Source organism: Rosa rugosa, chromosome 1, assembly GCF_958449725.1.
Source record: "Rosa rugosa chromosome 1, drRosRugo1.1, whole genome shotgun sequence".
Classification (NCBI taxonomy): domain Eukaryota; kingdom Viridiplantae; phylum Streptophyta; class Magnoliopsida; order Rosales; family Rosaceae; genus Rosa; species Rosa rugosa.
In genome coordinates this window covers 54,099,297-54,112,690 of record NC_084820.1, presented here as the reverse complement: position 1 = coordinate 54,112,690, position 13,394 = coordinate 54,099,297, and the positions used below count along the sequence as shown (strand labels likewise).

At 49.5% G+C, this 13,394-nt stretch overlaps 2 protein-coding genes across 2 annotated transcripts; one reads left to right on the top strand and one right to left on the bottom strand.

Annotated features, from left to right (window-relative positions):
* The first annotated feature begins 1,778 nt into the window (after positions 1–1,778).
* LOC133730623 (uncharacterized) lies at positions 1,779–2,780 on the top strand. Its single transcript, XM_062158179.1, has one exon. The coding sequence runs from the start codon at positions 1,779–1,781 to the stop codon at positions 2,778–2,780; it is 1,002 nt and encodes a 333-aa protein (XP_062014163.1).
* Positions 2,781–10,608: 7,828 nt separating this feature from the next.
* On the bottom strand, positions 10,609–11,541 carry LOC133730618 (uncharacterized). Its single transcript, XM_062158175.1, has one exon. The coding sequence runs from the start codon at positions 11,539–11,541 to the stop codon at positions 10,609–10,611; it is 933 nt and encodes a 310-aa protein (XP_062014159.1).
* Between the last annotated feature and the right edge of the window lie 1,853 nt (positions 11,542–13,394).

Below are 13,394 nucleotides of genomic sequence, written 5' to 3'. Positions count from 1 at the left end.
GAGAGAGAGAGAGAAACCATAGGAGACTTTGCCAGAGCAGGTCGCCGGATTCCGGTCATTGGTCGCTGGAATCCGGCCAACTTTCACCAGATTCCGGTCACCGACCGCTGCCCACCGGAATTTTCTGAAAACATCTATTGCCCCCAATAGACGTCTATTACCCCCAATAGAGGGGCAATAAACTTCTATTGCCCCCCAATAGACGCATATTGCCCCCCAATAGAACTTTCAGTAACAGGAATTAGAACTAATATTTCTAAAATTAGACAAATAAAACTTTGATTAAAGCAAAAAAACGAAGAGATTATATCAATTTTAAAACGTCTATTGCCCCCCAATGGACATTCAAAACTTATTTTCTTTCCTTCTGTCTCATTACTTAAAAAAAAAAAATGATTTGGGCACCTAAGTCAATTGCTGGACCGCCTCCGCCCTCGTCTTCTCCTCCGCCACAACCTCCAGCTTCTCCAAAACCCATCCTAGTCGTCCCTGTATCCAAAATAGCTGGCATCAATCCTCTTGTAAATGTCATAGTGATATACCTCGTCCGCGCTTCCTCAGCTCCGGCGTCTTCTCGAAAAGATCCCCGACATCCAGCAGCTTCTTCGTTGAGTAGAAGCAGCGGTAACCGGCGCCGTCAGATCCAACCAAAACCGTCGCCGGCAAGCTGCGCGTCCTCGACAGCAACAACACCTCAGGTGACTGGTCGCCCTATACCAATTTAAACCGGCGCAACGATTTGACCGTGATACGCGGCGATGGCGGCCAGGTGGTGGCAGTCCTCCGTCGTTCCCCGTCATCCACTTGCAGAAGAAGGTACCAGAGAGAGATGAGGGAGAGAGAGAGGCGGCTGATGTGCCATTGAGTAGTTTTTAAATTTGTCGGGGGTAGAATCGTCTTTTGAGTCTGTAGTTAGGTTAGTGGGAATAAAAATCTCTTACTGGGGTAAGTGGGATAATTTTTTCTCATTTTCGTGCTTTTGGTCAAGAACCCAAAAAATTATGTTAGCAAGATTGAGTAATTAATTTTAAACGTTCGAGTTTGCTAATGTGCTTTAGCATGTGGTATGAAAACTGAAAACATTTATTGCAAAAATAGATAAGTGGAAGATAAAAGTAGGTTGTGGTGTGAGTAGTTATTGCAGCACTTAAGAGATAAATGTGAGTTTTGAGAATTTTTAATTATTTATGTAAAAAAAAATTATTTTTTGTTTGTCACAATTGCCCATCATAATATTTTCAATATATTAAAATTTTAGCAAACTACACATAAGTCATTGACAAATAATGGATTCCCAAATACATCCATACAAGTCAATTTTGAGCTTATAAGGACAAAACTTTACAACTAAGGACAAGTTGTTATTATATTGCCATGTGCCAATAATATATTTACAATTCTAACTTTTACATATGGATAACTAAATACTAATTATTTTCTTTAATTCAAACTCTTTTCTATTCAAATAAAGAGAGAGAAGTAGATTAGTAAAAAAACTCTAAGCGGTGAGGCCAAACCCTAGCCGCCAGCACGCTACTCTGTGCAGCCTTCGATCTCGGCAACATGTTGCAACTCAATATACTTCTCTGGAATTGTCGTGGAATTGTCAACCATGAAACTCAAAGAGCATTGGTCAATATGGTGCAGGCAAAAAACCCTCTGATTTTCCTCTCTGAAACCCTTGCACAGCCAAGTCTGCTTGAGTCCTTTCGAGTGAATCTGGGTTTTGCGGGGTGTATTGTTATCCTTGTGAGGATGAGTCCCAAGGAGTATCTCTCATGTGGAAGGCGGATACTCCAGTTAGATTGCGAACGTATGGACCTCATCACATTGACGCTGAGATCGGGCAACTTGGGACGCAAGAAATATGGAGATTTACTGGAATCTATGGTTTTGCACATCACAGTCAGCGTCACCGCACATGGAACCTTATCAAAACCCTCGTTGCTCAGCCTTGCTCTCTCCCTTGGATCATGGCGGGGGGTTTCAATGAAATAATGAGCAACAATGAGAAATCTGGTGGAGTTCCTAGGGCTTGGGCACCAATGCAGTCTTTTCGACAAACAATGGTGGACTGTGATCTGCATGATATGGGGTATGTGGGTAGTCGGTACACCTGGTCCAACAAGACGAAAGAAAGATTAGATAGAAGTTTTGCCTCCCCAAAATGGCGCGATTTATTTCCTTGTTCTAGGGTTGTAACTCTGTCACTAATTGAGTCTGATCATACCCCTTTGCTGGTGGAAGTTAGCGCTGAACGAAGAATTGTCTGGCGTGCTCCAAAACGATTTCGTTTTGAAGAGATGTGGGATGGCCATGCAGATTGTCTAAGTGTGATACAACGAGGGTGGTCACAACCCCTAGCTGGTAATGGCATGCTACAAGTTAGCATGAAGATCGGGAAAACTGGTCAAGAGTTAATGCATTGGCATCAACATGTTTTTGATGCACAACGGGGGGAAATGAGAGTAATTCAAAAGAAATTAAATGACTTGATGCGGCAACCCTTCACCCCTGACCAATATAAGGAACAACGAGCTCTTCATGCCAAACTAAGCACCTTGCTTACACAGCAGGAAACGTATTGGAGACAAAGGTCTAAAGCCTTATGGTTAAAAGAATGGGATATGAATTCTGCTTTTTTTCATAGAAGAGCTTCTAATCGTAAAGCGAAGAATAGAATCAAGGGTGTTAACAATGGGAATGGAACTTGGTGTTCTGATCCGAGGGAGATTCATGATATCATTCTTCAGTACTTTCAAGGCATCTATGCATCTTAAGGTATTGAGGATGGGGCTTTACGCACTATTATTGAGGTAGTGGAGCCAAAAGTAACAGCAGACATGAACAATGATCTTCTGCTCCCATACTCGGATGAAGAAATAAAGGAGGCCCTCTTCCATATGCACCCCTCTAAAAGTCCGGAGCCTGATGGTATGTCCCCATTTTTTTTTCAGAAATTTTGGAATGTTGTAGGCACTGATGTTTGTCTTGCAGTTAGACAATTCCTTGAGACTGGTGAAAGTTTTGCTAATTCTAATCTTACTCATCTATGCTTAGTTCCCAAAGTAAAGGAACCAAAAGAGGCTAGTCACTTTAGGCCTATTTCTTTATGTAATGTCATTTATAGAATTCCTTCCAAAGTGGTAGCCAATCGCCTAAAGAGACTTTTGTCTTCTATCATTGTTAATGTCTAAAATTCAGCGGTAGCCGAACCTCGGTTAACGCTGGTTCGAGGGGCGAACCGCTACTTGCGATATTCTTTGCTGATTCCGTTATCTGTCAAATGAAATACAAAGGGCATCAGAGGGAGACCACGGTTGGCGGTCTTCTCTTCTCCAATGCCTAAGTTAGTCAATGTATTTGTGTTGACAGAATAACAGTAGGTAAGTAATAAATGCGTAATTAATGAGAAGAGAGGAGTGAACCTTTTATAGGTGAGGAAGAGGATGACCTCTTCCTTGTTTTCGATGTGGGACTGATATGCTTCAGTTCCCAGCTTCTGATGCTTTAGCCAAGTGATCTTGGCACGACGCATGGCGGCGCGTCAGCGGTGATCTTGGGGTGAGCCGGGGCTCAGGTGATAGTCTGCTTGGCTGTGTTTCCGTAGGTCACACCGTTGGTGGTTGTTGGCACCGCTGGCGGTGGTATGAGCCTAGCTCATTATAGCTAATTATGTTTGACAAATGCTCATGTAAGTACAAGTCCCCCAAGTCCCCAGTCAAGGAGGGCAATCTTGGTGAAGCGTTACTTCTGCTAGCCTTGCGAAAGCATAATTAGCGTCAGTGTGTTGTCAACCATGGATTTGTTCTGAGCAAACGCTTTATACCCTTTCAGGTGGGCCCCTAGTAGGCCCCCTAGGGAGTCCCCCACTCCCCGGCTAAGATAGGCCTCCGTTTGGCCGGTATATTGTTTGTTGAGGGGAGTTGCGCTGAGCAGCTGGTGTTGGGTAGCGAGCCCAATCTTTGATACCCAAGTGGCGGGGGTCAACATGCCTGATCAAGGTCGTCGAAGACTGTGTTGACTTGTCCCGGAGGAACCGAGCTTGACTGCAACGCCGCGTGGCGGTCGTTGTCATTATGAGGCGTTGCCTCGGGAGTCGTCGTTGGCGAAAGTCCCTCCGCTGAGAGTCAGCGGTACGATGCGTTGCAGGGACCGTGCCTGCAAGGTGGAGGGGAGAATTTTCGCTAGCGGTGTCGCGCTCAGCGGAGACTCGCTTGCAAGATGAAAGGGAGATCCGCTAGCGGTGTTGTGCTCAGCAGAGACTCGTTTGCAAGATGAAAGGGAGTTCGGCTAGCAGTGTTGTGCTTAGCGGAGACTCGCTTGCAAAACGGAAAAGGAATTCCGCTAGCGGTGTTGCGTTTAACGAAGACTGCCTTGCTTGGAAGATGAAAGGGAGGTGTTCCGCTAGCGGTGTTGCGCTTAGCGGAGACTGCCTCGTTTGCAAGATGAAAGGGAGGAGTTTCGCTGGAGGTGTTGCGCTTAGCGGAGACTGCCTCGCTTGCAAGATGAAATGGAGGAGTTTCGCTGAAGGTGTTGCGCTTAGCGGAGACTGCCTCGCTTGCAAGATGAAAGGGAGGTGTTCCGCTAATGGTGTTGCGCTTAGCGGAGACTGCCTCGCTTTGCCGATTGGTATGCCTGCTTTTGATGGTTACTTTGAATGGACGTTTCGTCCACAGCGCTTGGCACGTGTCCGCCATGCATTGGGCTGGCGTGTAGGCGCACGTCTTCTCAGCACACCTGTCGCTTCGCCATTAATGCGAGTAAATATCGTGTTGATAACTGAGGCGACGCTTGGTTAATCTGGATAGTGGGTGTGATCATGGGGCACGTGTACGGACGTGGTGTGATGTCGTTTTTTGGTTAACGGTCCGGATTGGCTTGATGTTGACATAAAAGAAGGGGAAACCAAGGGGGTTTGACACTTTCTGCACTTCAAACCTAAATCGTTGTCTTCAAGCTTTGCTCTCTGAGAGTTGAGGAGTAAGTTCTGCAAATCGAGTGAGGGTGTCGACCTTGGGTGAAAGAGGCTCCTCGAAGTGAAGACAGACATCTTCAAGCACACAGAGTTCCCATAGTTTAGGTTGATGATCTGAGCCTTGTGTTTATTTGAATGTTTATTGTTTCTGTCACTTGATACGTCTGCCCTTCGAAGTAACTGTTGCCATTTTATGGTGTGTCTGAGGGTCTAGAAGGGTTTGGGGATTTGTTTGTGTTTGTGGCAGAAGGTTGATGGTGATGGGTTTGCTAGATGGTCGAATCTGGGTTTTGGGTGTACATATGCTGTTTAATTGTTTTGGTGTTTTCTGGGTTTTCTGGGTATGGTTGTTCTTGGTGTTCTTGGATGAAATCTGTCATAGGGATAGTTTAGATCCTTTTGGAACTGACTGACATGGGTTTTAGGGTGTTTGCGATGGCTAGCGTCATAGAGATCTCGAACAGTGAGGATTCCGGGTCTGACGTGTCGCTCAGCTGTTCAGATAGGATTTTTATTTATTCGTCGTCCGTCTGCCCCTGCAGGAACCTCACTGCCTTGAACCGCTAGACATCGAACCGTTACAAACCATACCGTGGGAAGTAGCCATGGCTCGTGTTGGGCGTCCCGAACCTTCGACGGTGAGGGAGGAAATCGCCGCCCGTAAGCAGCGTGAGGAGAGGCTAGCTAGCAATAGTGCTGCTAGCGGTTCCGCTAACAGGGAAGAAATAGAGTCGGCCTGAGTTCTTCGTGACGGTACTCCGGTTGATGAGGCGGGGGGTCCGATGACCGTATCTACGATCAACAAGCTGAAGCGGATGTTCCGTCTCCCTAGCGTGGTGAAGTTGCATCCGCCAAAGAAGGATGAAAATGAGTCTTTTCTGCCGGCGGGTTACACCGCTGTTGACAAGGTCTTGTTCCGTCAGGGCGTCACTTTTTCGCTGCTTCCTAACCTTCAGATCCTGATTTCCGAGTTTGACCTCACGTTTGGGCAAATTTGCCCTAACATGTGGAAGTTGCTGATGGCACTGAACTCTCTCTGGCGGCTGTCTGGTTGCGAAGGTCCGACTGTGGCGGAGGTTCTTCACTTCTACGAACTTGTATATGTGAAGTGCTAGGGTTGCAGCAGACAAGTCAACCTTACCCATCGTACGGGAGCTCCTAAGCTGATTGAGAATCTGAAGGATTCAATGTCCCCTGGCGGTCGACCTTCTGTGTTACGACCGAGGGATGGGAGTACGACGCGGGGGTGAACGAGCAGGCGCTGACATTTAGGATTAAGTTGGAGTTCCAACCTATTCGAGGTTACCGCTAGCCTTGCTAACTAACGCGCTATGACTTCTTAGTTTTTTTTTTTTTTTAACATCACTTCTGTTCTTGCACAGCGGGCTTGCGTTTTACGTTGACGCGCGAGGAGTAGTGTCGCGTAGCAAGGATAAAAGGGTGTTGGCGGAACCGCAACCTACTTGATCTACGTTTGCTGACTGGCTGGGAGCTGTTGGTCGACTTGAAGCTGACCCGTACTCCTGGTAAGTGTCGTACGCGGACCTATATTTTGAGTAGATTTCCTGATGCTAACTTGGCTTCTTGGTTTGCTTATGCAGATCCCCTTCCCGGCAACAAGGCAAGCCGCGAGGCGTTTGATAGAGCCATGGACAATGCGGAGCTTCAGAATTACTTGGAGGGTATGTACGTCGCTGGTCTGAATGCGCGGCAGACAGTTGTGGACCCGCAGTCGCAGGCATTGAGCCGATCTGAGGTGGAGGTTGTAATGTCGATGCCTCATCACTCGCATCTTGCTGCCGCCGGTCAGACTGTGGTATTGCTTGAGGCTCGCGCCGAGCGCGAGGCTGGCGGAGGGAGCAGAACTGGTGTCGTCCCAGAGAAAGGCAGGGAAAGGGTGGCCACTCAGCGGCGTGGGGTCCAGCGGGAGAGGACAGTTCCGGTGAAGGAACCGGTTACTATTGCGGGCTTGGAGCCTCAGGACCCGCCGAGGTCTGCCCCTGTGGGTTCCGTCCAAGGTCCTTTGCAGAGGAAGCGGCGGTAAAATGACGCTGAAGAAAAACAGGAGGTAGAAGACACGTTGCCGATTGGGGTTCGCCAGCAGAAGAGGGTAAAACAAGGCCCTAAGAAGGTGACTGTGGCCATCGCCGGGGAGGGTGCCGACGAGCGGGCTCGACTCCTTTGCTTCGTACGCCGAATTCCTGACCAATCCGGAGCGGGAATTTCTTTTTCATCTCAGTCAGCGGCTCAGATTCGGCGGGATGGACGGGACAGTAAGCCCTACAGCCCTTCAACAGTCGTCGTTTAGCTCGGCCTTTGGGCATTTGTCGGTCGGGCTGCACGAGCTATTTTTGGCGGTGTCGAAGTCGTCTCCTATTGAGCGGCAGCTGAGAGAGGAAGTTGAAGGTCTTTGGAGGGAGTTGGGGGAGACATCAGACAAGTTGGTCGACACCGAGTGCCTCCTGTTCGGGGTAAGTTGAACGTCGCCGTCAATCGGGATATGGAGCGGAACAACCGTGTGGCGCAGCTGGAGCAAGACATGACTCTGCTGCAGGAGCAAGTGGGGGCGAAGACTAGGCGTGCGGAGAGTCTTCAGCGCGATGTCACCGCCAAAGCTGCTGAGGTAAAACAGTTGGAGAATGAGCTTGCCGGGCGGGAAGCTGAGAGGGGCCAGGCGGGCGCCGCTGCTGTGGAAGCCTTTAAGCAGTCAGCGGACTTCAAGCATGCTCTGACGGAGGCGGTGAAGGCTGGTACCTCTGCCAACTTCAAGATGCTGGACCAGAAGGGAGTCATCAACTAGGACAAGGCGCCTCGGCCAACCGGGATGTCGGCCCAGCAGCAAGTACCCGCTAGTGAGCCGGCCGCTAGTCAACTTGAGGGTGTGCGCTCCCGCAGCGGTGAGAGTGGCCAGCGCGCGGCGGATGGTTCCCAGCAAACTCTGCTGCCCACTCCGTCGGACGTGTCTCGTGTTGAGTTCCTAGCGACCCATATGCAGGAGGATGGTACGATGGTGACGCCAAGTCCTACTGCTCCAGGGTTCGACCAAACAAGTCGTTGCGTCGCTCAACCCCCGCAGGTCGGCGGTGAAGGTGTTTCGGTTGCTCCAAACAACCCATGAAGATAGCTCTTCTTTCTGCAGCTCTTCTCTTTGCTTTCTTTGTAGTTGTTGCCGCCGTTGAGGCGTTTTCTATCTGTAATTTGACAAGATTTTTGGTTGGGGAGTCCCAACCTAGATTTATGAAGTTCTATCGGAATTTTTTGTGATTGCCGCTGATAAGATGCTTGTGTTGTTTGAATCTTAGTATACCGCTAGAATCTTGACTTGAACTTTTGTGAATCAATGAAACATTTAAAGGAATTAAAATTGTTCTAAGTGCACGATGTAGCGGACGTGGTCCATTGAATGTTGTTGGCGTTGCCAGTTAACGTTGTGCTATGGAGAACAATGGTTTGAATAATTCCTCGTTTCATTGATAGCTGAGAGATTAGCGTTTACAAAAGGGAGAGAGTACCCGTTGGGTAGCTTCCCTTAGCTAAATGTTGTACAAAAATTTAGCTAAGTCAAGATGCTCTTGGATAGCGGTATGATTACTTATAGTAATACCGTAGGTGTTTGGTATTCCAAGGGTGGGTCGTTGTGACGTCATCCTTGTCCATTAAGTAGAAAGTGTTGAGGCTGACAACTTCTACTATTTTGTATGGTCCTTCCCAAGTGGAACGGAGAGCCTTTGGCGGTGGAATGAATTCCTTCATTACCCAGTCTCCAAGTTGGAGGTTCCGGGCTTTGACTCTGGCGTTGTAGAAACGCGATACCCGTTGCTTGTTCGGCAAGTTGTGTATATGGGCCTTGTGGCGTTTTTCTTCGAGGAGATCCGTATCGAGGTTGATACCCTCGGCGTTGGTCTCGGAACAATAGCCCTCGACCCTAGTGGTAGGTTGGGTGACTTCGACGGGTAGGACGGCCTCAGTCCCGAACATCGTGCAGAACGGTGTTTCACCGTTAGCGGATGTTGGGGTTGTCCTGATAGCCCACAAAACTTCCGGGAGCTTCTCCGCCCATAGACCCTTGGCGTCATCGAGCTTCTTTTTTAGCAGTTTCTTGATTATCTTGTTTGCCGCTTCAACCTGTTCGTTAGTTTGGGGGTGCGCCACATATGCAAAGCTCATCTTGGTGCCCAGATTAATGGTGAAAGATATGATCTCCTCGTTGTTGAACTATGCTCCGTTGTCTGTGATGATGGTATGGGGGACGCCGTAGCGGCAATAGATGTTCTTCCAGAGGAAGTGAGTTACCTTGGCAGTAGTTATTGCTGTTAGCGGTTCCACCTCTATCCATTTGCTGTTGTAATCGATGGCAACAATGATGTACTTGAACTGGCCCCTAGCGGTTGGTAACTTGCCGACCAGGTCGAGGCCCCAAGTGGAGTGAATCCATGGGCCTATGATTATCGAGAGGGGCTCTGCCGGGGCGTGAGGGAGGTCAGCATATTACTGACACTTGTGGCAGGACTTGGAAATTTTTCTGGCGTCGTCACCGAGCGTGGGCCAGAAGTACCCATGCAGCATGGTGCGATTGGCCAGGGACCTGGCGCCTTAGTGATTTCCGCATTCCCTGGCGTGTATCATTGCCAAAACGACTTTTCCCTCTTCTGGGGTCAGACATCGGAGGTTGGGATGGGTGAACCCTTGGCGGTAAAGCTTGCCATTATGTATGTTATAACGGGTTGCTCTCCGCTTGAGCTGCCGTGCCTCGACCTTGTCGGTTGGCAGCGTTCCGTTGCGCTTGTATTCGATTATTTCATCCATCCAACTGGGGTTTACCTCAATGTTGAAAATTTCCGCTAGGGTTTTGATGATGTTTGTCTTGTCAAGGCACTCCACCCTTGTGTCCGCCGAACTTTGGTGTGGTTGAGCTGTTGATAATCTTGCCAGAGAGTCTGCCTTGGCGTTCTTTTCTCTGGGGATTTGTGTGATGGTGTGGAATTGGAATTTTCTGAGGAGAGTCTTGACGTATCCCAAGTATGCCGCTAACTGTTTATCTTTGGCTTGGAAACTGTCGTTGACTTGGTTGACGATTAACTGGGAGTCGCTGAATATGTTGATGCTGCCAGCGCCTGAGTCGATGGCGAGGAGCAAGCCTGCAATGAGTGCTTCATACTCCGCCATGTTGTTTGAGGCGGTGAAGTTGAATTTCAATGCGTATTCCACGTTCAGTCCCCCTGGCCCGGTCAAGATAACGCCGGCGCCACAGGCCATGGCGCAGGCGGAGCAGTCCACAAGGAGGTTCCAGTCTTACTGTTGCTTTGGGTGCTGGTTCCTCAGCGGTTGTCATTTCCATGGTGCCTTCTTCTGCCCTGAGGGTGGGTTCGTCCTGACGTTCAGTGAGCTCAGCGATGAAGTCGGCGACCGCTTGGCCTTTCATTGCGGTTCTCGGTTTGTATTCAATGTCAAACTCACTGAGCTCGATGGCCCACTTGCTGAGGCGTCCCAAATTCTCAGGGCTCTGCATAACCTGCTTTAGCGGTTGATTTGTCAAGACATGGATTGTGTGGGCCTGGAAGTACTGGCAGAGACGTCTAGCGGCGACGATGAGTGCGAGAGCGAGCTATTCCAATGGGGTGTATCTGGTTTCAGCGCCGTTCAGAACCTAGTGGTTGCGTAACGGCACCGGAGAAGCTGAGCAGCGGTTCATGATCTTGGAGTAGCTTTCTGTTCCGCTGGAGATGGTTGTAGCAACCATTGAAGATAACATTCACATCGGATCCGCTGTCAACGAGGACTCTCCCCACAGACCATTTATCGAGCATGGCGTCGATGAGGAATGGATCGTCGTGGGGGAGATGTACTCTGCGCTCTTCTTCCTCAGAGAAGGTTATGGGTTCCCACCCAGATCTTGGTAGCTTAGCAGACCTTTCATAGCAGATGTTGCAAACATCTTTGGGGTGGTTGGTGCGTGCATAACGTTTTCTTGCCTTAAGAGACATGTTCGTGATAGGAGCACCGCTGTCGATGGTGTTGATACGACGCATGGGCTCGATATTGGCGACCACTGGTGGCGGCTGCCGTACCTTGAATTGTTCCAGCTTGCCATCACGATACAAAGTCTCGATTGCTGTTTTGAGAGCGTTGCAGTGGTTTGTGTTGTGACCGCTGTCCTCGTGGTATTTGCACAACTTGCTGGTGTTCCTTGGTTTGCCCACCCTTGGGTATTTTCTTGGAGGTGGCGGTGGGATTTGGTCCTTGCTTTGATCATATATTTCCTCATACGAGGCTGTGAAGACCGTGAACACTACGTACCGCTGGGAGGACTCTGCCTGCTTGCCACGAGTATCCCCGTGAGATGAGCAATTGTTCTTGTGGTAATGTTGGTCCTTTTGACGCTTATTTTGGTAGTTGTTTTGTTGCCATTCTCGCTTTTTGTCAGTTGGCGGTACGGCAGGGGTTTTGTTAGCGGTCTCCTGCTGGTTGTAGGAGGGTTGACTGGACTTTGTTGCCGTTGGTGGTGGTGGGGTTTCTCCATATGTGATGAATTCTGCATGCGCGTGGAGGACGGCCTCGCTCATGACGTGGTCATATGCGGCATTTTGATGATTGTAGTTGAGGTGATAGAGAAATGGTCCCTTTAGGAGCCCTTGCTTAAAGGCTGCCAGTGCCATTGTTTTATCAAGGTCGCGGCACCGAGATGTCACCGCTCTCCACCTAGTGACAAATGCCATTAATGTTTCTTCCGCACCCTGCTTGACGCTGAACAACTGGCTTGTGTTGTGATGTCCAGCGGCCAACAGAATGAATCGCTACAGGAAAGCATTCGATAGTGCATGGAATGAGTCTATGGAGCCCGGCGGGCACTCGAAGAACCAGCTCATCGCCTCACTATCCAACGTTTCACTGAACAAGTCGCAGAGGGTGGCGTCATCGAATCCCTTATTGTTGGTAACTTTCTTGAAGGTGTCCATGTGGACGAAGGGATCAGTCAGGCAGCTATATTGTGGCATTTTTGGCGTTTTTGCATGTGCTGGCCTGGCGGCCTGCAGGATCCTAGCGGTGAATGGCCCTGGACTTGACGCGAAGAGCGGATTGTGAACTGGCGCTGGGGCGTTTGCCTCAGCCCGGATCAGCCTCTGCTCCAGTTGCTGTATCCGTTCCAAGATTTGGGCGGTTGCGTCACCAACAGATCCTGCCTGGAGGTTCTACTGAGATAACTCCCGCCTAGGGGTAGGCAGATTGCCCTCGGTTCTTGTCGTGGTTGCAGAGCGGTTGGTGCGCGGTTTTGATTCCGCTTCTTATTCCATCATCAGTCGTGGCGGTGGCGGAGGGCCCATTCCCAACAGTTCGGATGGATTCAGCGGGACTTGAATCTGCATTATTGGTGTGGGTACCAATCGTTCGCCGTTGGGTCGACTACGCCTGGTACTCTGTGAGTGCTCGCTCTGCGCTGGGTTAGCGTTTGCTTCCAGAGCCTTCTTCAGTTCGTCGAATTTTGACATCAACGTGGCCACTTGCTTCTGGGCCTCGGCCTTTTCCTTGCGCTCTTGTTCGCGCTCCCTGTTTGCCTTGTGGAGATCTGCTAGAGCCAACTCATACATAGCAGCGAGGTCCTGGCCCGGCGGGCGGCGACTGCTGCCCGGATGAGCCTCCGCTGTTGCCTCGGTTTGCTGGATCTGGGAAGTGTCCTGGGGCTCCATGCTGGGATTGATCGGAGTGTTAAATAGTGTGTGGTTAACGTTAGCCACTGGGTTAACGTTAGTCGCAGGGTTGGTGGGTTGAGGGTTGACAGACTAGTCCGCTTGCTCTTCAACATTTCCCCCGCTACCGTTAGTCATTGTGATTGCTATGATAGGATGACATTTTACTCAAGGGTTCCCACAGACGGAGCCAATGTTAATGTCTAAGATTCAGCGGTAGGCGAACCTCGGTTAACGCTGGTTCGAGGGGTGAACCGCTACTTGCGATATTTTTTGCTGATTTTGCTATCTGTCAAATGAAATACAAAGGGTGTCAGAGGGAGACCGCGGTTGGCGGTCTTCTCTTCTCTGATGCCTAAGTTAGTCAATGTATTTATGTTGACAGAATAACATTGGGTAAGTAGTAAATGAGCAATTAATGAGGAGAGAGGAGTAGACCTTTTATAGGTGGGGAAGAGACTTATCTCTTCCTTGTTTTTGATGTGGGACTGATGCTTCAATTCCCAGCTTCTGATGCTTCAGCGAGGTGATGTTGGAGCGGCGCGTCGGCGGTGATCTCGAGATGAGCCGGAGCTTGGGTAACAGCCTGTTTGGCTGTGCTTCCGTAGGTCACGCCCTCAATAGCTGTTGGTGCCGCTGGGGGCAATATGAGTGTGGCTCATTGTAGCTAATTATGCTTGGCAAATGTCTATGTAAGTACAGTCATCTCTTCCTTGCAAAGTGCATATGTG

What these genes read in the sequence shown, in the direction of transcription:
- LOC133730618 (XM_062158175.1), bottom strand. Translation starts at nt 11,541, where the DNA reads ATGAGCGAGGCCGTCCTCCACGCGCATGCAGAATTCATCACATATGGA.
- LOC133730623 (XM_062158179.1), top strand. Translation starts at nt 1,779, where the DNA reads ATGTGGAAGGCGGATACTCCAGTTAGATTGCGAACGTATGGACCTCAT.